The sequence below is a fragment of the Corvus brachyrhynchos genome, unplaced genomic scaffold (genome assembly GCF_000691975.1).
Source record: "Corvus brachyrhynchos isolate BGI_N302 unplaced genomic scaffold, ASM69197v1 scaffold80, whole genome shotgun sequence".
In the NCBI taxonomy this organism is placed as follows: domain Eukaryota; kingdom Metazoa; phylum Chordata; class Aves; order Passeriformes; family Corvidae; genus Corvus; species Corvus brachyrhynchos.
This window is the reverse complement of record NW_008236769.1, coordinates 7,067,639-7,090,076: the sequence shown is the minus strand read 5'-3', so window position 1 is coordinate 7,090,076 and position 22,438 is coordinate 7,067,639. Positions and strand designations below refer to the sequence as shown.

General features: G+C 40.1%; 1 protein-coding gene across 2 annotated transcripts; it reads right to left on the bottom strand.

Annotated features, from left to right (window-relative positions):
• Positions 1 to 886: 886 nt before the first annotated feature.
• On the bottom strand, positions 887 to 22,426 carry LOC103625604 (neuron-specific protein family member 1). Of its 2 annotated transcripts, XM_008645052.2 has the most exons (4): positions 22,017 to 22,426; positions 18,206 to 18,322; positions 7,467 to 7,577; positions 887 to 2,260 (listed from the first exon to the last, which is right to left on the bottom strand). In XM_008645052.2, exons 1-4 carry the CDS (start codon positions 22,143 to 22,145, stop codon positions 2,060 to 2,062), a joined length of 558 nt encoding a protein of 185 aa, XP_008643274.1. In that variant the 5' UTR covers positions 22,146 to 22,426; the 3' UTR covers positions 887 to 2,059. The 2 variants fall into 2 exon arrangements, with proteins under 2 accessions (XP_008643274.1, XP_017583115.1); XM_017727626.1 differs by lacking the exon at positions 7,467 to 7,577 and having other exon boundaries at positions 22,017 to 22,264.
• Between the last annotated feature and the right edge of the window lie 12 nt (positions 22,427 to 22,438).

Here is a 22,438-nt window from a genome sequence, read left to right as displayed (position 1 = left end):
TTCTGCTAGATCGTAAGGCTTACTAATTTTTATTGTTTATTGTTACGAGGAGAAGAATAACTTGTTTCTCATCAGTACTTGCTTGTGTATTAAAGTTTTTATTGTCCTAAATTTAAGGGGAGGAGATGTGAATCATTTCTATTTAGGACAGTCTTGGGAAACAGATCTTTCCATCCTGCAAAATCTGAATGTCCTCTACAAATACGTTGATATGAAATGTGTGTTTTCCTATCTCTCTTCTGAAATGTATATTTCTATACATTTTATGCAACAAGCAGCATCATTCTTATTCCTTACTCTGCACAGAGTGAAAATGTCAAAAGTTACATGTGACTTAATTATATTCAATAAAGCAGTTGCCTGTTAGAAAATGAAAACATGCTATGTTTTAAAGACCTTAACATAAGCTTGATATTTTTAAATGCAAAGAAAAACTTGGCACATAGTTTATTGCTTCTCAGGCATTCCACATACCATGATGACTTAATAAAAAGCCTTTTACAGCTGCACTGTGTAATGTACATTTCCTAGCAAATCTAGAACATTGAGTCATAATGGTTATTTTTACTGTATTGGGATAACAGGCTTCTGTTGGAGAAAAACAGCAGTAGAGCTGACCATGTTTGTTCTACTACAGAACTTGAGAAACAGCCTATACTGCTGTTCTCCCTTAATTTTTGTACAGACTCTACCAAAAAAAAAAAGGAACTTTTGACATGTCCACTCTCTCCCTTGTCCCATTCAAGTTACATGAATAAAAAGGCAACTGGCTTGCCCAGATGCTTCATCCTCTTATTTTGTATGTTAAATTAATAAAATGTCTTTTTATAATGTATATTTAAGATTTGTAATAAAAATGAAAACATGATTTCACACAAAGAATAGGTAAGTTTGTAATTACAATGGAACTTTAACGTGCATCCACAATACTATGTTCTTCTACGTCTTTTCCCCTCCCAAGCCATACACAAACAGTTCTACTCTTCACTCTGTTTCACATGGAGCTTCAACAGCCAGCTGTGGTATCTAATATGCTACTGTTTCACTTGTGATGCTCTGTGTTTTAAAAAGTATCGAACTGCAAACCATACATAAACAGAAAGCTCTTTCTAACTAATAAAAAGGGAAAATGTGAATGTAATACAAGAGAAAATTTAGACATTTTACTCCTTCAGCTGTATCCAACAAATGACACAGTGGACTACATGTGAATAGGCTTTCTGCCTCTTAAGAATGAGCAAAAGATGTCATTTCTCAATAGAACATCCTGAACTGTATATTTTTTACACTATCCTTAACACCCACCACTAAAACTGCCTGTGTTTTTCCATAATGTCTATCTAGTTTGTGTTTCAGTGCACATCCTTACCAAGATGCTAAAGCCACAGTGGAAATGCAGTTAAATCTGCTGACAGCAATAAGAAAACACTGAGCATGCCTTGTTGCAGAGAACTTCATTATCACTTACAAAAAACAGTAAAGGAAATGTAAGGAAAAATGCAACCTGACAGTTTCTTTCTCCATACAAGTATTACATTATGCCCTGATGTCAGTGCTGACTGTCATTCTTGCTTGAGCCCAAACTAAAGATTACTTACAGCTTTCAGCTAAACAAGAGATCACTCTAGTTATGGCTGGGGTGTTTCGGTTTGCAAAATGACAAAGAATTCAAAAACTTAATAAATTAAGTATCTGTTCAGACAACAGAACACATGATTTATCTAAGGTCCAAGCCCTGAAAATCCAGTGACAAAATCCATCAGTATCCAATAAACTGCAAGAACATATCTAACATTGGGGGGTTTTTTTTAACATTGAAAATGGTGTCAAAGCTCTACAGCAATGCTGATATGCACCTGGGGTTATGCCCATGAATGTTCTGCAGCAAGATTTGTTTTCGTGTTTTTTTTTTTTTTTGCAAAGCAGTATCAGCAAACAGAAGCAATTGCACCATAAACATGAGTAACCTCTAAATTATCCATAATTATATTAATGAAAAGTTCCTTGAAGTCCCTTAGTTACCTTCAAATGACATAGTTTTAATAATTAGCTTATCATACTAAGCTGATTTCTCAGCAGCTTCAGTCTCCTGTTCAGACAATTTCTCTTCTGACAGTACTGTCATCCACGGGGACACGGAGCGTGTGATGGTTTGTTTGGCCAGGTTGTAGTGATTTATGACTGTGTAAAATTTCCCTCGAGCGCTGGAGTCTTGTTCAGAGTAGTAGTTTTCCAACCCAGCTGGAATGCACTGATTATTCTGAAAAGAAAATCCATTGCTTAGATTTCAGATACAGCCCCCCCAAACACATGAAGCAGGTTAGGGTTTTTTTCTCCTTTTCCTTTTAGCCTAAGCCAACAGTCACTTTGTATGAGTCAAGATGCAACATACAGCAATTAACTACCGTGTGTTGTCCTGCTGTGTTCAAAATGTTCTTCCCTGCAATCCTCAAACTACTCATGCATTTGCCAGGAAGAACAATCTGAGTTTATATGCCAGAATTATTAACATACAAGATATGTGCTTACCTAAAATTTTTTTTAAAAGTATTCAGTCTTCAGTTCCAGCCACATTTTGCTGTTTATTCCTGCCCGCCAAATTCCAACTGTTTGGTTTACAACAACAGCTGTCTGTATCCTACTGTTAGATTAACTTCAGGCAATTTACCCTGGTGTTTGCAGTCTGAGGGGCAGAAATTAATACAGATATATTTGTGCCAAGGTATGAACAGTTTTACAGCCCAGTAGCTAACACACAGAGGCAAAACACTGTGGGTAGCCAAGTGTATGTGCAAGTGTGTACACACATGAAAAATACTTCACTCCTGATTGTCAGAAAGATATAGCCAACAGCAGGCTTTTAAAAAGCTCTCTAGAGCTGTGAGACTACATTATGTCATTTCCCAGGAGTTTAAGAACACTAAATAGAACCTGCTAGATGCTTAGAGCTTTGGAAAGTGAAATAGATAATTTAGAGAGTAAAATACAAAGTAGGATCCAAATTTTGCTGTCATCTTAAAAGCCAAACTAAATGTGTGTGTGCAGTGTGTTTGTCTCAAGTATCATCCAGCAACTCTTCCAGTGATGGTGCAGGAAGAGCCTATGGAGCAGCTCATTGCACCAAAGGAAAAAATGATAAGGACATGTACTGTGACCCGCCCCCCGGTTTTGCCCCAGAAGGTTTTGGGGTCTCTATGCAGGTCCTCCTGCCACACTGGCCAGTCCAGGCAGTCTTGCCTTATACTTCAATGTGTTAGGGCAGTCACCTGAGCAATTGAATTGACTCTTTGTGAGCTAGAAGTAGCTGGAGCTTGAGGAAAAATATGTTCAGTCATTTCTACTCTGGCTATTTTAAAAAGAAATAGGATATTCAGTCTTCCTGCTTCCAGCACCAGAGGACTAAAATTTATAATACTACAGCACAGCAGCTTTGAACTGCTGGTGTTCTCCTACTCAGCAAACAAAATTTTATATTGGGAATTTCTCAGCAGAAAAACACATGCAGAAATTCTGTGGGTTTTAGGACCAGATGCTGCCTTAAAAGTGCCCACATTTAATTCTGAGTTGACTTTTGTCTGTGTGAAAAAAAAAAAGGCATAAATAAGCACCAGTAACAACAGTTTCAAATGGGTTTAAGTCATAAAGCAAAAGATGGGTGAAGACCCAGCAGACAGTCTTGGCTTAATACAAATTCTGCTTCCTAAAAAGGCTAGCATGAAAAAAATCATGAAAAGATATGAATGAAGAAAGGAATACTTGCAAAAACAAGAGGCCCACAGCTAGTCTTTGAACCTGCCTGCCCCTGATGAAGTCAATCATGTGGCACATGTGATAGCACAAAGATGCCTCGCTGTCACAAAACCAACAGCCCTCCCACAGAGTCAGCACCTCGCTGGCTCAAACCCACAGGTGTGACAGAAACCTCAAAGTGTGTCAGACTTACACAAGTGCCCAGAGTTACCAAAGCCACCCTGGTTCCCTTTATTGGTGATCTTTTGTCAAGGCAGCAGCTGGGGCAAGTCTCCCTCACAGTTTTGTTGAAGTAGCAGCACAAAGCAGACAGGATTTAACCCTGGCTAAACAGCACCGGTGTCCGTTCAGCACTGTAAGTCAACAGAGGCTTTCCCATGCTCATAATCAATTTATTTGCCAGCTGCAAGACTGGGACCTAGATTTATAAAAACATAATCCAGGAACATGGAATGGAGCTATTTCATATGCATATTCGTATACTTTTTCTGGAAGTATTATCCATGTTTTATCTGGGATAACTGACACTACTGCTGATGTGATAAAATGACTAAGAAGTACATAGACAGACATATTTGTAGTGATTATTTCACCCAGTCACAGGATGTAATCACAATTCTAAATATTTAAGATGGGGAAAGGAACACAATCCATTGAACTAATGAAATCTGCCAAGGAAATTCAAGCAAATATAATTATTAGAGCTGAAGACAAGCCAAGATTACTGACAGTCTGAAAAAAAGCCATAGAATCTTGTGTTGCCTTCAGAAGCAATTTGCTTTGCAGCAGGCAAAAATGACTCAGTAACATTGGGGGAGGGGGGTTTTGGGGGGTCGAGGGTGCTTGTAGTCACAAACATGCAAAATATCTGACAGAAGAGCCTAAAGAAACACATCAGTTTCCCTCTTGACTGTGTTTTTGCTCCCAGGATTTCATGCTTCTAGAAGAGATGGGAAAACCTCTCCTTTTACTCCTTGCCCCTTGTGTGCTGCCCAAGGACAGCCCCTTGGCTTAGTTCCCAGTCAAGGCAAGCCATGCAGCACTCAGTGACTGAGTGATGGGAACTGCTGCTGAGTCTTACCCTGCCACTTGCCTGAGACTTTCAGCTATATAGAACATTTATTTCCATCCTTTTTATTTGTTTCCGTGGCTCCCATGTGAGAGAAGTAAGGAAGGCCACGAGGAGAAACTGGGATGCTCTGGAGTGACCTGCCAGTATTTTCTTTTTTTCACAATCCTTCTATTTTGGAAATTAGTTACAGGTTATGGCCTTGGATACCAGAGAAAACCGTGGTTGCCGTATATATGGCTGAATTAAGATGATTCCTTTTGTTCTTTGACATGAAGACCCCAGTGGTATTCACTTATAAATAGTATCTTCTGTCACGTTAACTTTGCTGGGTCAGTAATTCCCAATTTAACATTTAATTGATGGTGCAGTCTTCAGTGCTCTGAAATGACTTTGCTGTACTGTCCACAAGTCTGACAGAACACAGCTGCTTTGGCAACAAAAGCTAAAGGGTAACAGATAGGGTACAGAACATACTGAAGCCCTGGGGAAATTGCTCAGGATGTAAGTGCACTCAGGTTTTTGCAGTGAGTCTCACCAATAGGTTCTGATGAGTGCTCCAGAGAGCCAATCTGCACAGAAATAAGACTGCTGTACAAAGGAAAATGAGCACCTTTTTAAGCACACCTTCATGCCCTGGAGGCGTAGTACAGCAGAAACCTTTGGAACTGCTCCATGTATGAGAGCATCAAAGCAGAGAAGAGCGAGTCTGACTCAGAGCTGTGGTTAGCTCAGCCTTTATGCAGAGATTCCTGCAGTACCAGGCTTCCTGAGGCAGGGACACCTTTGGCCTTAAGCAGGAAATCACCTCAGCATCTGAAACCTGGGAACATCCAGGCCAGAGAATGTTGTTCAGTCCACCTGAAGCATGAAGCCAGTCCACAGAGATACTGGTCACAAGGTGACAGACTTCAAGTTTCCTAGGACATCTGTGGAAAGCTGTGCCATCACCTATCATGGACTCTCCCCAAAAGAGATGCAAAGTCATCTTAACAGTGGTAGTTTTCAGGCCTTGTGTCATTTGCCAACATCCTTATCCTGTAGAACTCTTTTAAAAAAGAGTTACATGATCAAAGATGCTGTGTTTCCTGGCATTATGCCATGAAGCAGCTGGAAACAAAACATCATCTCCAAGAAAACCACCAGGAGAGTAACCATGATGCAGCCCTGTGTATGTGCTGCACCTTAAAAACAGAGCATGAGCTATGGGACATTCTGCCTAACTTCTGTCCCGAACACACAACCTGAAAGAGAGAAACAACCAGACCCTGTTCACAGGGCAACTGAATTATAGTGTTCTTTCCTTAAATACTTGTGACACTGGCAAGAAAAGCCAAAAGAAGCCAGAAAGCTTCAACTCAGAGGAGAGAACATCATGGTGTGAAAGGAGGCAGAAGCAGGAGACTTGCTAGACTTGCACAGGAACACGTAACTGGCCATTCCTGTCAAGTCAGGATCACATCAAGACAGGCTTGAAAGGAACATACAGTCCATATTCCAAACTGCTCAATGCCAAGAGAAAGCTTAGGGGGAAAAAAAATGCCTGTTGTCCCCTGAGACATGAACACAGAGGGGTTTCAGTGCCTGAGACAACACAAAAAGCCAACAGCAGAACCAAAACTGGATCTTCTAAGTTACAGCCAAGTATTCTAACCACAGCATCTTTTGCCCTTGAACAAACAGAAAGGAGTAACCAACTGAATGCTTGAACCTAAATTAATCCAGAAGGGCTTCACTGATTATAATTTTGGACTAGATTCTTGTAAGATATTTATGTGCCTGAAGTGACAGATAAAATCCTGAACAGCATTGTTGAGGAGTCCTGAGGCAGCCATCCCTTCTTAAGTCCTTTTGAAGTTCATACTGGGTACCCATTTGATTCATTACGTGACTAAATATTATTAAAAAATTAAAGAGAAGAATGCCATTATCACTGCTACTTTTCTTACCTAATTACAGCCAAGTTCAACTCTGCTAAATTTACAACTGGGAAATCAATGTTACTTTTCTGACTTTCAGCCCAGGCCATAGCGAAGGAGCCAGCACTACCATCTCACACAAACAAAGTGAGCCCAGCCTCCCTTTTGGTTAAAACCAGTATTTTTTCCAATAAATGTGTTTTCCCTTTTTTGGCATCACTTTTGGCAGTAGAGCTTGGAGATCACTGTTCTAGAACAAGAAGTTCTTCCTACAAAAATAACCCTGAAGTAACTCTACTACTCTTAATGAGAACGTCACTCTACTGTTTCTTTGACACATATTCCAGATTTTTTTTTCTCCACCTTTTATCAGTTTCTTATTTTCTAAGACACAGTAATTTGGAGGAACGTGCAACATTAAACCATATGACCCATAAATGAGGGCTTTGTCCAGACAACTGCAGGTGAAGTAAGTCTGAAAGACACCAGTGTTTGGACTTTTGCTGTATTTTCCATGTTTAAAGCATTAGCAAATAGCACTATTAATATTGTGCAATGGTACAACCTCAATTATAAATTACCAAGAAAGAGTATAGCAGGAAGCACACTAACCTATGAAAAGAAACACCCAACCTGTGCAACACAGCATGACTTAATCAAGGTTATGCCTAAAACAACACAGAATATTACATACTCTACTGTTTTTCTAGAATGGGTATGCAATTTACCTTGAAAACAAATCCTTCTGGACAGGTATGATCATACTTGTAAACCTTGTAGACTACCAGAAATACAACACATGTTAAGAATGCAAGGGCAAAAAGGACCAGCACAGTTACCTGTAAAGAAAAATAAAACATGCTTATGTTAGTAACGCAGTGCTTATTCTATTGCTGCTTGTTACTGCAGGCAGCAGAAGTCAGCTGGGAATGCACTTTTACAGTAAAATCAAGCAAAGGATAAAACCAGCTGCTTAATTATTGAGGGAGAACAGGGAAGCAGCACATAAGCGCTTCTACCCTGCCCTTCTCAGAGAAGAAAGAGGATCATCTGGTCAGTGGCCCGTTGCCTCTGTACTGCAAGGCTTTTTTTGACTGCATTTCTGTTTAAGGCCCACAAGGCCAGGACACACCAAGGTAGCTTGTGTCTGCTGTTTTTTCAGCATGTGGATGATGTAAGTCTAAGTCTAGTTAATGTCAGCTGATAAGCATGTTTGTTTTCCCTGTGCCTGTCCAAGAATGCAGTCAGGTGATAGTAAGTTAGCACAGGTGTCATCCAGAGGTGATTCTTGCACAGCATGGAGAAAGTAACATCTGCCCTCTCTTGTTAGGATCTGAGTTTGTTGCACCTGCTCTGAACTTAGGGATAGTTACACCTGCTCTGAACTTAGGGATAGTTACACCAGCATTCTGCATTCTTGGTTGCTCAGTGCTCCTTAATTTATAGGTTGACACAGTACTGCTTCATCACACAGAGACTGCACAGGAGTAGTTCACTGCCAGATCCGTAAGGGATACACCATGTTCAACACTGGGCTGGCCCTCAGGAGCTGTGTGGCACCTCTTTCCACAGTGCTCACAGAGAAGCCATTGCAGACAGCCTTGCCTGGCTGTTCACCATGTCCTTCAGTACCTCTCTGCCCCTGAACTTAGGCTGTGGAGAAGTCCAAGACACACCTTAAGACAAATCTGAAATCAGTGTCAGTATCAAGCTAACCTTTCCCCCAGGTACAAACTCTGAGCAGCTGGAGACCAGCAGCCTTCTGGTGTGACACAAGACAGAATTACCTTTAGAATTATGTCACCCACTGATGAGAGGAAGCACAAAATTCTGTCCAGCAGTTACAGTGCAAACCTCTCTAATTCAGACCCATTTTTGTGGAAGGTATGAGCTGAGCAAATCGCATTCATTATCTGGGAGAGTATCCCAGATGTGTTTGTATTATTCTAAAACTTCTACTGATAGACAAATAAGTAGGTCATGGAGATAACACAGTAAGAGTGATAGAGATGAATTTTCTTTTTGGTAAGTTAGAAAGAAGCAGGCATGTCCTATAGCATAAGAAACAGTAATAAACAGAAACAAGATTATATGATTCATTTTTTAAAACAAAGCATAATATGATCTAAATTTTAAAGTAAGATGAGTAAACCAGCTACATACATCTCCTGAAAAGAGAACTAAGGCATAACGGGGTCAATTAATTGAAACAAGAATAATCTGGTATTTGAAAAAGCAAAAACAACAGAAAATTGTAACTTTGCCTATTGGTAAAAACAACTACCACATATCCCCTTTATGATAAACCTCTGAACTAACAGAGTTTGCAACACTGCAAACTGTGTGTGGCAGTGGTATTAGGACATTTCAGGACTACAATAAACTTAAGGGACTTCTCATCCTGTGAAAGCAAATTTCATCATGGGCAGACAACAGCAAGTGCTGTATTTCCTGGCTGAAACAAGGTTTAGGAGTATTGTGTGTTGCTGAAACCAAGGATTTGCTAAGGACTTTTGACAGAAAGAAAATAAGCAAAAAAAAGAAAGGCTGAAGTAGAGGCAAGGAGAACTGCAGATCAAAAAGTAATTTAGCAGGAGAAATGGAGATATTAATGTAACAATGCCAGTTGAAATGAGACTTGGAGCAAAGGACCTTTCTGGTTAATAGCAACACGTTCAGTTTCTCAACAGTCTCTGGATTACAAAAGAAAAAGGAATCATATTCTTAATTACCCTCTGAAAACTTCAAATTGACAAGAATTTTCATATCTAATTAGCCTTTCTCCAAGTTTGTTACTTGTTTGCATACACAAAAGTTAACATGGATAGCTCACTCTGTCTTGCCAACCTTGTATGCTTACATCTCCCATGCCCACTATGTCCTGCATGAATCCAAGAGACAAAGTACATTTTCACCTTCCTTTCTGGTCATTCCCTGTGGCCCAGTTTAATAACAACCAACGTAACACACACACATATCCCCATTCCTGGTGCAGCTATGCCCTAGCTCAGCCCTTCTGATAAGTTTTTAATCAGGCTTCTGGCTCCACACAGCCTTCAGCAAAGGCTGCTCTCTTTAGGTGCACAGGCCTGTGACATGGAGCACAGACATCAGGCAGAAAATTGCTATGGCACAGATCAACCCAGCTCATATTTGTCTCCACCACAGATAGGAGCTAAGAGTTTAAAATGTTTTGAAAAATATTCTCAGGTCTCATAGTATTTTAACCATATTTCCTGGTCCTTCTACTACCAGCCAGTAGTAGAATTGTAACATTATTTCCCAGCTGTAACCATTCTGACATATAGATGAGGTCTCAAATATACTGAGACAACATACTAACAAGCTATTTTGTAATTGAGACTAAATACTAAGACATTAAGGAAAAACTGTATTTCCACAATCACTGCAGGATCACTTTTCAAAGCTTCAAAACTGTTCTGAGAAGTAACTGTTTTTTAAAAGAAGATAAAAAGCCCAGTGTTGTGTTGGTTGCTGGAGCCTGGCAGGTTGCAGAGCCACAGCCTCAGGGGTGACTTGCTGAGACCTGTTTTCAGTGACAGTGTGGAGCTGTGAGTTCTCACTGCTTGTACAAGTTCCTCCATTGCCACACAGGAAGCCATGGGAAGCATTCTCAGGGGTCCTGCTTCAAAAATCTCACAGAATTTTTCTCTCTCACTTACTGTATTTCCTAATGTTACTAATTTTGGTATTACCATGTAAATTTTTACTCTCATTATCTCCAGTGATTTGCAATCACGCTCCAGTTGCAAATCCCTAATCAAGTAAGATCTTGTCTCCTTCCTATTAAGAGAGAAGCTCCCTTCTTTACCATCCTTCAGGACAGAAGTAACTTCTATTTAAAGACAGCTGCAGATGCAAACGGCACAGATGGAATCTAGTGATGGATTTCTTTCCAAGGTGATTGCCATCACCAGTTAATCCAGCCCACGTCGCCCTTTTAAGTTGAAAATCCTTCCCTTTTTACTAATAGCCATTTTTCTTCACTCTCATAATAACCCACCACTGATGGTCCACAATGACCATATCCCCACGTTCACTTCTGAACCTGAGGCAGTCAGCTTCTCTCCCCAGCCACTAACACAGTGCAGCCTCTGTGCTTCACCTTCTGAGCCCTGTCCTCCCAGATGCTTTTCAGAAATAAAAGGATAGGAGGCAACAAGCTGCTCTTCAGACCACAAGCAACCCTAAAGCTGCCATTTTATTGCTTTCTTCCACAGCAACTTTGCACACTTGCTATAAACTAAAGTTATTCTCTTCCTCCTACCAACACACTACTCAGAATTTGCCCTATTCCTCAGGCAGGAGTGGATGCAGTGCGTGCATGAGCACCACTTCCCTTCTTCTGGAAGGAAATCTTGAATCTCCTTTTTGTGGTAGCCAGCTGGCAATGCAGGACCCCACACAGTACAAGCAGAAGTCTTGTGAATTACTGTGGTCATTCACTGCCATGTACGTCCTGCAGAACTCCAAGGTAACTGTCACACCTCAAGAGCAATGGGCTTTTAAAATACTTTTCTTGAAATAACTATATGATAGGACAAACAACCATTTCTTTTACCTAGGAATTCAAAGTGTGATTTTGCTTTCATCTTGAGTGTGACATTTAAAGTTAGTTTTAAGGGGATCTGGCAGCAAAACGAAGTGAACAGAGAAGATGACAAGATATTATGTATGTGGCAGATTTTTGAATAGATTGTAAGTGAAGAGCAGAAGAAGGACAACATCTAGCCAGAAGCCATTAGAGTAATCAAAATGAGAAATGACTAATGAATGAACTAAGCATACCCACAGCAAAAAACCTGTGTTCAGACTCTGTAAGCAGTTAGCTGAACAAATGAAACTCACCGTATCTGACAACTACACTAGCATGTAAACAGCTTGTGATAAGGCCTTTACCATAAGATCTAGCAGATCCTCCCCATCAGTCCATGCTACTTTGCCTCAGCTGCGAAACACTGCAAGCTGTATTTTCTCTGCCTGGCTTTATTTGGACTACCTTTTTCATCCAGCTGGGTAATACTACAGCAAAATTCATCAATTGCACCAACAGTGCCTGCTTCCTTCACACCCTTTCCTGGCCATGTTTCAAGGCATGCACAAGTCTATCCTTTTTGCTCCTCTCAGCTCCATCCACTTTGCTATTTTATCCTACTGTCCCACTAAAGCCTAGGTATCATCCATTTCTCCTCCTTCACCTCTACTTGTCTAATGCCTCCTCTTGCCTGAAGTTCTTTCATTAAGCCACTCATACTGTGCTGCTCTGCACCACGCCTTCCTTCATGCTTTTCCTTCCATCAGCACACAAACCCCTATAAAAGCATTCCTCTTATTAGAAGTGGAACTAAAGTGGAACTAACAAGATATGTGATGATTTTCACTGCTCAATCACTGGCACTTGGTCACATCTCATCTCTGCTCTACATCTATGCATTATCTACTTCATCTGCAGCTTCTTGGGACACAACTTTCATTTCTGATCTCTCTGTAAAGTGCAAGGCACAGACTTGCTGCCAGCACTGAACAAGAAGAGTGGAAACACACTTCTAGAGCACCTTTCATATGAAGTGATTTATAGCCAATTAGTGCTTTGCTCACCAGTAAAATGCAGAGACCTCTGGGGTGAAATACAGCAACTCTGTGCAACCACTCAGGACAGGAAACTAAGATTATTGCTATCCAATTTAAACTACAAGAGAATTTTAGGCAGACGGCCTGTAATTACAATAGATTGTGTCTGGCTACATCCCACAGACAAAAATTCGTAGAACATTGCATTGACTTTCCTGCTAATGGCCATGACCTCCATTTCACCTCTCTCCACTAAAATTTTGCATCTCCAGCTACACAATGCCCTCTACCAGCACATTAGAGAGCACAAAAATCAGCTTTGCACTTATCACTGCTTTTGCAAAATTATGTCCTTGTTTGCTATTACCTCCGCCTGTCCCTGGAAGTTTAAATGAAAAACATGTCTAAAACAACACACTAAAGGATTAAGAAAAGTTCACCTTGTGGGAAATGGCAATGTGAAAGAAAAAAGGAACATTTACATCTATACATGCAATATTTGACTTGTATTCATTTACAGAGCAATGCAAATCACACAGAACACCCTGGTACAATGTCCTATACTTGCTGTGGGAATATACAGGATGACCAGTGACTCCAAAAGACAAGCAGATGCCTTGTTTCAGAAGAGTATTTCTAACATTACATGTCATGTTTAGCTGTATGACTGGTATCTATCTATTAAATTTTATTTCTTCACCACAACAATCCCATCAAAACTTTGTGCTCAAAGAGGATGATAGTTTTGGGGCAGCTTATACAGAAAAAGCAGGAGAAATCCAAACACTGTCCTTCTCAAATAGAAATGACAAAGAGGAGGAGAGAACTGCTTTGGATGCTTACCTGGAGATGACTGGGAGTAGCAGCAAAAAAGGCAGGCAGATTCATGAGGACAGTAACAGAAAAGAAGCTATAGAACCAGAGCTTATTAACAGTGACAGTGCAAGACAACAGGACCAGTCTGCAAGGGAATTGATTAATGAAACCTGAGGGACACAGTGTTAGACAAAACAGGTTAACAAGGCACTGGCCTTGAGATCCTAGAACTGCAGCTTAACTCGGTTGTTCCTGACAATGTTCCTGTCATCTTCCATCACAAGACACCATATATTGTGTTTCTTAACAACAGGGATCTGAGGAAGCAGTTCAAGAAACCCTGTGGCACCAAGATAAGAACCTTACTACCTTCCCATACAAACCCAGAGGATATTACTGAGGCCAGGAAAAAGGCTGCGTAAGTTATTACAGAAGAGGAAAGGTTATTTAAGTGATACATCTGGAGAGATCCAAAACATCTTCTCTGTCACCAGTGTGACTGGTTCTGTTCCAGTAAAAGGATTTCTAATGGAGACAGTGGCAGAGGACACCTGACTTATAGCAGGGGAACTGTGTTAAGCATCCACTTTACTTTAATCTTCCAGCTCTGACTATAAAATTCCTTTCAATCAAAAATTTAGCAGGAGGATTGTCAATGTCACATCAGAGAATGTCAAACATAAAAAAAAGGAAAAATGACAGTTGCCATGCAGTGCCTTTACTTACATCAATTATTTTAAAGTAATAGTTACATTGAAAGAACCACCTCCTTTTTCTTATTTGAAGTAGTAATGAAAAAATTCAAAGCCTGCCAAAGACTTATACTTGTGAGCAACTTTAATCTTGTGAGTGGTTCCACTGGAGGAACAGAACTACTAATGACAGTAAGTACCTGTCACTCTTCAGCACTAAGTGACAGACACAGAATATACTTAAGGAAGTGGTACCTGTACAGGAATCAGTTGACATCTCAGGCTCTTAAGAGACTTTTAAAGTGGGAGCAAAGAGCTACTCAACACACAAAGTAATCACACAGCAACAAAGAGAGAACTGATTTCCTTGTTTCTGATTATTTTTGCAGCAATAATAATCACTGGCATTTACTAAGAAGAGGTACAAAAGTGTTGAGGCAGAATCATGTTTGAAGGATGCCCCTTTTAAGAAGGAAAAAACCCCTGAACAGTTAGATGTATGTTGCATACATTTTTGCAGTCTTAAAGTGACCAGGAAAAACTGCGAGAACTGATCCTGAAGTTCCAATTCCTCTCCCATAACCTCGTGCAGACATTTCAACAGCTGCTTGCTACTTGACAGTACATGGTTTGCACGGTCTTAGCACAGAGAGAAGCTTGAGGCTTTGGCTCTGCAGTTAGATGGATGTAGAGGTGTCAAGGATAAAATCAGAAGAACTGCTTTTGAACAGAAAGAAAAGGCTGAAGGCATATCACAGCTTGGGTTGATTTAAGGGCTTGAAATTTATTATGAAAAATCAGTGTTTGCTTTCAAAACACCTCTAAATGTTCTTTATTGAGGTTTTCTCAAGGACAGAAAAAAATGCTTTGATACAACAGATTTTTTTAAATGGGTGTGGTTGTACACAACTGCCAGCTGTAGGCCAATCAATGGGTGCCGGAGTAGACATCCCACTACAAAATCCAACTGGATGTCATAAAAACACTGCTCTGTCAATGGGGGAGGCAAAGGTGTGGCCTTGGGTAATTCATACCATCAATTTTCTTCTGCCCTAACTTCCTTCTATGTCCTGAATCACAAGGCTCCTTTGAAGTTACATTTCCAGCCTTGTGTTACTCTGTACAGTGGACAATTTACAAGAGAGAAAAATCTGCCTTGTTCAAAGTTGCTTTCCAGATGTGAAGAACCAACTCCCCATATCAGCCTACACTGTTAAAAGAACAAAAGCAAGACTTCTGTTTCTATATGGGAAATAATCTCCAGTGAAAAATCACATCTTCCTTGGTGTGGTTAGTGCCATAAAAATAAATTAAGACAACAGGGTTCTCAGAATTAGGAAATCTTCACATTCTTCTGAGAGATTCTGATTTGAACTCAGAATGTGGTTTCATAGAGGAAAATTATACTTGCAGTTTTCTTTGTAAACATTCTCAGCTCTGTTATAATAACTGTGGTAATGTGAATTGAATGCAGAAAAATACATTTTATAATTTGTTATTCACCAGGTGCTAAAACACCAAATGATCTACATGACATAGGCCCATGCTGGAGCGACTTCATTTGTTATAATGTGTAACTTCTCAAGAAGAACAGCTTTAGATGATCTGCACTGCTGAATCTGAAAAATGCAATCTGCTTCGTCATTATTTAAGAAGTACATCCTAGAATACACATGTGAATTATTTGTAAATATGACTGACTGACTTGCGTTATTTTTAGCACAACATTTGGGCTGTGTCTTGTGGCAAGCTTGTGCATCAGTGATGTACAACACTGAAGTCATTAAAACAGCATCTGAAAGTTTTTTCATGAACACAAGCCAAAGTCAATATCTCACCAGTTAAATAATGCGTTTCATAATTATAGCAAATATTTAATTTTCAAACAAATATCTTTTTGCTCTCTCAGAATCAACAGCAGAAGTTAACATGATGGTTCACAATTAATAAGGACCCAGGAGAAAACCTCACACAATCAGTACTTTTCATCTACAAATTCATGAAATGTTATCAATTATTCATGTCATATTTACTACTGGGAGTGGTGAATACGACAATCATCCCTTCTGGAGAACTAGTCAGTTTTCTTTAAAGTGCTGCAAGCAGCGTAATTCAATTCTAAAATTGTTATACAGAGATTAAGGGACATTTTAGGACCTGAATGTTCTGCATGCACATTGTTTTCAATTAAGTGAACCACAATTTTCCTAATTGATCAATCCCCACACTCTTCTTTAGAAACCTAGACTTACAGCCACAATGTGAATCACCCTGCAATTCCCAAGAGATACTAAATCTTACAGAAACCTCTCTCTGATGCAGTAGTTACCTAGCAGCAAAACCTAGCAACCCTGTAGTATGAGATTAATCCCAGAGCGATCATCATAAAGTAATATCTAAAAGATATTTTACTTAAGTATGCCATCCAAAGGTATATAAAAATGCAATGCAAAAATCCTCAGGCTTTTAACTGTTCAGCTATACAAATTAGAAAAGACTACCCACCAGCATGACAAGCTATTTATTTGTTTTCAGCAGGGTCTCATTTGCTCAGCTCTCCCAACAAAGACAGAAAAAAACCCCCAGATTTACAAAAGGATGCACAAACCTTTTAGATGTGACCAAGATATTCAAAACCTTTCCTTAGCTACAATTTAATGTTCCAGCAATGAAATCCATTAGGCCCTACTGCTAAACCATAAGTGCAAAATTCTTCAGGTATAGGCTCTGCTCAGCTGCTTGGAACTGAAGTCCTAGCAGGGCAGTCAAACTAAAAACTGCCTCTCCTTTCTCTTCTACAACACAGTAAGCATTTTCCAATCACCTTCGTGTGACCAGGACTGCACAAAGACAGCCAGACATAAGCTCTCCTTGTTCTAAGCTGTCCATTTGCATTTACCAAACCCTCACCTGAGAGGAAGGGGATTACTCTCAAGCACTGGTACTATGGAGCCAAGAGGATAGAGAATGTTAGTCAGAATGTACCATCTTCCCTCAGGGATGGGACATCCTTGCGCCAAATCAAGAATAGGAAAACCTGGAACTAGGTTTCCTACCTCCTTAGTAAAACTCTACCACACCCCATAACATCTCTTCTTGGCTGTCTGGGGTGGTTCCCCACACAGCTGACTGGGAACCTATGTGCTTCACTAGATGCCTGAAGGCTCCACCAGGTGAATGGCACTTAAAACGTTTGGAACAGCAACACTCTGCAAAGTTCCTTTCCAAACATAATCTAATCCCTCCTTGAGCCTTCACTTTGTTTCTTTAGCATGCTCTGATTCCACTGTGAGCTGCATATACACTTCTGAAGGTCAGCTTGGGCCTGGGGAGCTTTTAGAGCACTGCTCAGGCACAACAGTACCAAAATCTCTGGGTGTGCCCTAAAACTCCGATCATGCAGACAGAGTTTAGAACTGTGCAACAAAATCAACACCTTAACTGAAGCTCTGTATTTTTCCCTTACACTAAATGTTAGGCTTTGCAAAGGTATTTGCACTTGTACATTAAAGAGTGTGGTTGCCTACTCCTTAAAAATGCTTTGGCATCCTTGGGTAAGATGCCAAATTAAAAGCACCTAAAAGCTGCAGCCTTCCTTTGTTAAAAGAGCAGAGGAGCATGAGCTGAAGTACCAACTTTCCTGGTTTGCTTTAATTACACAGAACAAGAAAAACTATTCTCCAGTGGGAAGGGGGAAAGGTAATTCAAGCCTTGCACCAGTTAAGCTCTCAGGTTTCCTATGGGACTAATGAAGGGATTAATAAGGGTGTGGATACTAAAGAATAAATCTGAGTCAGCTTCTTGCTGAACTGCCATGTGACAGTAACAGTTGTCACCAAACCGTAAGATTAAATTGGACCAGGAAAACTGATAGGAAAGAGCTCTGGTATTTATCCCTGGGCTGCCAAGTCATATATTTAACTATAAAAAATACATAATGGACTATGACAGTGCTTTTAAGAGAATGGTTTGGCCACAGAGATAAATAAGAAGCCAAAAAGAAAATATATGTTCTGGTGGTTCTTGTCCTTCAACACAAACAGGAGCTTTATCCACGCCATGAGCCCTCCCTGTGTGCAGCCCACACACACCCTGGCAAACCACATTCTGAAACCCACACGCTGACAGAAACGCCTTCAGAATTCATCTGCCAGTGAGGGATTACAACCAATAATGCTACAAGATTTGATTTTGCTTCTAATTGTTAAATACAGGACTATTATAACATTGAATTTATTTTTCTCATGCCCGGCTATACCCGCAACAGGCACCCTGTTATAGCCAGTTCTGACTACAATCAGCAATTGATTTTAAGCACTTCTGCAAACACAACTGAGTCATTAACATCTTCAGATAGCACTGCTTACCTTAAATCTTTCTGAAACCCCTTCAGTGATGCTGATTGTGAATTCAGCTATTTTTGGAGTACGGAACTTTCCCTTCTTGCGATCAGGTTCATATTCTGTTTTTGTTTTGACCACAACCTTTAAGAAAAAGAATCAATCACAAAACTATCAACTAAAGCTGGCCACAAAACTCTTAATTATTCTTTAACTCTTCTTTTATCTGCTTACGAGCACATCTAGCACATCTATTTTCCTGTCCCCATTTTGTGTAATTCTTCTTTGAAAGCTCTAAATTATTACTTATTTTTTCCAGCATATCAAACATCAACTAACTTACCTCTCAAAGTGGTTTTGATGGACCTACAGGAAGACTCGTTATTCACCAGTCTCACAAAGGTTCAATTTTTTCATCTGTGGTGATACTGTGCTGTTATACTAGGCAAGGGTAGATCAAATCCAAATCATGGACCTTTCCACTTTGTAGTTTGAAAATAGCCACCTCCATTTGCTTCAGGAAATTCCATTAAAGGGATTTCAAACTGGAGACCAACAGAAGACTATTGAAGAGTACCCAGAAAATTCTTGCAGATGAAGATGCCGTGTTCTTTGATGGCAGGATTTGGAGTTTAAAAAAAACAAACTGAAATAACCCACGTACTCTAGTTGCTATTCACCATGTGATAGACTATGGCCCTTGGCACTCTTATTTTTAACATCTAATTTCTGAATTATCAGCTGCAAGCAGCAAGATGCACACGAACCCTTGTGTTAATGAAATTTCTTCAAACACCCAAGGCTCTTCAGTTTTTTCCTTGCTATGAACTACTGCCCCAAGCTGCACTATTTAGCACCTTACCTGCATTCCCAAAATATTCATTACGTCAGTTTTATCTCTAGTGTTCTCCTAGGCATTCTAATTATACAAAATTTTCACATCCCTAACCTATTTGCCTCATTTTTGTCTTCTGCATTTTTCAGAATCTTTTTCCAAGCATTGTTTTCAAGATAGGGTGCAGTTTATTGTACTGATGGTACTATTACAGTTTACTCAATTTCCTCTGTTTTTCCAAGGAATAAGTATCTACTCTTTTAGAATTTTGAGAATCAAATTCTATCTTTAGCACAGCCTGCGGTATTAATAGCAAATACATGATCACAGAAAGACCTGGGTTGGAAGGGACCTTAGAGATTATCTTGTTCCAACCCCATGACATGGGTAGGGACCCCTTCCACTAGACCAGGCTGATCAGAGCTCTGTCCAGCCTGGCCTTGAACACTTCCAGGGATGGGGCATCCTCAGCTTCTCTGGGCAACCTGTGCCAGGGCCTCCCCACCCTCACACTAAAGCTACTCTCAGTTTAAAGCCATTCCCCCTTGTCCTGTCACTACATGCCCTTGTAAATAGTCTCTCTCCATCTTTCTGCAATTAAGACTGTGACACTTCAGGTAGCCAGACTCTGAAATTACAAGCTTTGGGTTCTCTTCTTCTCACTTCCCTGAAAGGTACCTTGAATGTGTAACTGTACCTAGACTCAGTACCATAAAGTTTATTAAACACTTTGACAGTATATTTCTTCAGGACAGAAGTTTAAAAACTACTTACCTATTTTCAGCTATAATTAGTGAGACAGTAGTTATTACCTATTTAACTTTATAGCTGCCCAACAGCATCATGGAAGTTAACTGCCTGACAATTTCTGGAATGCTTTTTAACATTTTAGCTCCCTTCCTCCCCCCTTTACGTTGCATAATCTCAGGCAACTCAAATCACATTCAGCTGACACTGAATGTACAGTTCTAACTGCTTGGTTATGTAATGTCTTCTTTTGTTTAACATATCTAAATATGAATTTAAATCACTTCATCCCTCTAATTTAGAAACTGTCAAAATCATCAAATCCTTAGCACTGTAGTCACTACTGTTCAAGAAGTTATGCTTCACTGCCATGCTGGAGCCTTCCAAGTGAATAATAACCAGAGATATATGAAGTATGTACTTCTATTCATTATAGATGAGTGTCTGCATACTTCAGAATTTTATCAGTGTGTCAATCTTTTCTTAATACTGTTTCTTTTCTTCGTATCAGTTGCTTTGCTCCTGCCTTTGAGTCTGTAGCAACCAGTAAAGAGACACTGACATGACTAACCAGTTACAGGACACCAACAGGACCAATGAATTCATGTATTTAATTTTCCTCCTCTATGTTTGCAAAAGGAAAAGAAAGCTAATATACAATTGGAGAATGGAGACTAGAGGAACCAATCAAATACTCATTTATTTAAGCTTCTAGCTTAGCTGGACATTTGCTTTCATTCAAGGCAAATGCCATCCAGGTGGGAGGAGTTCTGTCCCATTCTAGTAGGAGCAACGGGGCTGGCACAGAAACCCCTGGACTCACTAGAGAGGCTGTGCTCAGCTTAAACCTATTACCATGCAGATCCCTCGTTCAGACTTCTGCTTAGCAGTGCAGGAACAGAACGAATTCCTTTGGTCACTGGTCCTTGGTAATCGGTTATATCCAGTCACCAGTTGGCAGATGTATCAGACACGGTAAGACTTAACTTGTTCTAAAGCCTTAGGGTGTGATTTTGTCCTCAGTTACAAGATTTACACCCATGTAACTGAGGGCATAAAATGGACCCTCAGGCTCCTGAACAGCTGTTATGGCTTATTGCATGTATGCCAGCCAACTGGTCACCACAAACAACACAGAACAGTGTTGATGGCAATTAAAATGGAGGTAACACATTTATTTGTACTGCCTCCAAGCAACACTCTACTGAGGAAAATTTTACAAGTTAAAATTCTTTAAGGTAAGATTATTTGATTTTTTTTTTTTGAGGTTTGAGGAATGTATAGCTATCACTTTAACCAGAAGTAGAATTCAGCTTGTGGAAGACACAAGGCCAAAAATAAAAACTGTATGAAGACCACAAAGCTTTTTATTACCAGATGCATGTGGGAAAGGTGCAGGTAAGAATCCTATTAAAACAGGATACTGAAAACCCTGAAAAATATCCTACTCTTGTGGGCCTCATGTGTAGTAGCACTTACTGAATCCTTTATACGTGAGGACAATAAACATATTTAAAGGCTATCACATCACCTTTCCAAATCTTTAAAATTAAATCCCTAATAAACAAGGCATGTAATGAGGAATGCAGGAAGCACATTTCCCTTCCAACCTGTAAGCAGCTCACTGGACTGTCCCCTTGCAGCTACAGAGGATATCTGAATCACCTATCTGGAGGTTTTCGAACAAAATAAATTGCCAAGGAGAAAACTCAATGGCCTGTTCTCATCTCATTATTTCAGCTTGTCTGGGGTTAGCATTAGTTTCTTACTGAAGCACAGAAGGAAAATGGAAGTGCTCTCTGTTGCCAGTATACCCATGCCCATCTTGCAGAGAAATAAGGCAGGGGTCTATTCCCCCATCACGGGGGCATTTTTTTTGACAGACAAAACTTGTATTATTCACAGAAAATACACAATACCTTCCAGATACAAGAAAGAAAGATACTGAATAGGAAGGGATGTTACAATACGGCATAGAGAAGCTTGCACTTATATAGTATACATTTCATACAGCAGCACTGAAATGTCTATATGCTTATTGCTAACATTTCACCCTGATTTTTAATGCAAATCACCATTACTGGATTTTCATGAGCTTAGCTGTTCGGGTTTTTTCCCCAGAGGGATCTAGCATGCCTTGAAACACCCCGTATTTCTTGCCGTTTCTAAGCTGCTCGTTACCCATAACCTATTCTTTTGTTGTTTGCCTGAGATTTGGGTGTGATTCTCCAGGGTGGAAACTAAAGCCTACTGTACCTTATCAGGAGGTGGGAACTGGAGCTGATTGACATCCAGGGGTGTGATCAGGGGGATGGTGTCAAATCCATCCTCCAAAAGGGGCTGCTTTGTGCTCTTCTCGCTGAAATTATTCCCCAGTTTCACCATTCTTCCAGGATAGAGGGATTTTCTGCTGGCACACACAGGCACACACGCACAGAAATGCAAAATATCAGAAACCAGACCTTTTCCCAGCCCTCGGGGGACCCGAAATACCTTCTGGAAAAAAGAGTAAAAAATTTAATAAAAAAGAATACGCGTTGGTCGCTATGACTCGGTTAGGTACTGGCGTTCTAGGAAGTACGAACGATGACCAGAGCTTCTACTATCAAAGTTTAAAAAACCCCAAACCACCACGCACCCAAAACAGCACCCCAAATCCCCGACACGTCAGTGTGCCC

Excerpts from the sequence above, each read along its gene's own strand:
- LOC103625604 (XM_008645052.2), bottom strand. The coding sequence starts at position 22,145 with ATGGTGAAACTGGGGAATAATTTCAGCGAGAAGAGCACAAAGCAGCCC. Across the intron at positions 18,323-22,016 it reads AGTTCCCACCTCCTGATAAG|GTTGTGGTCAAAACAAAAAC; the intron begins GTACAGTAGGCT and ends TTTTTCTTAAAG. Across the intron at positions 2,261-7,466 it reads CAGAAGGATTTGTTTTCAAG|AATAATCAGTGCATTCCAGC; the intron begins GTAAATTGCATA and ends TTTTCTTTTCAG.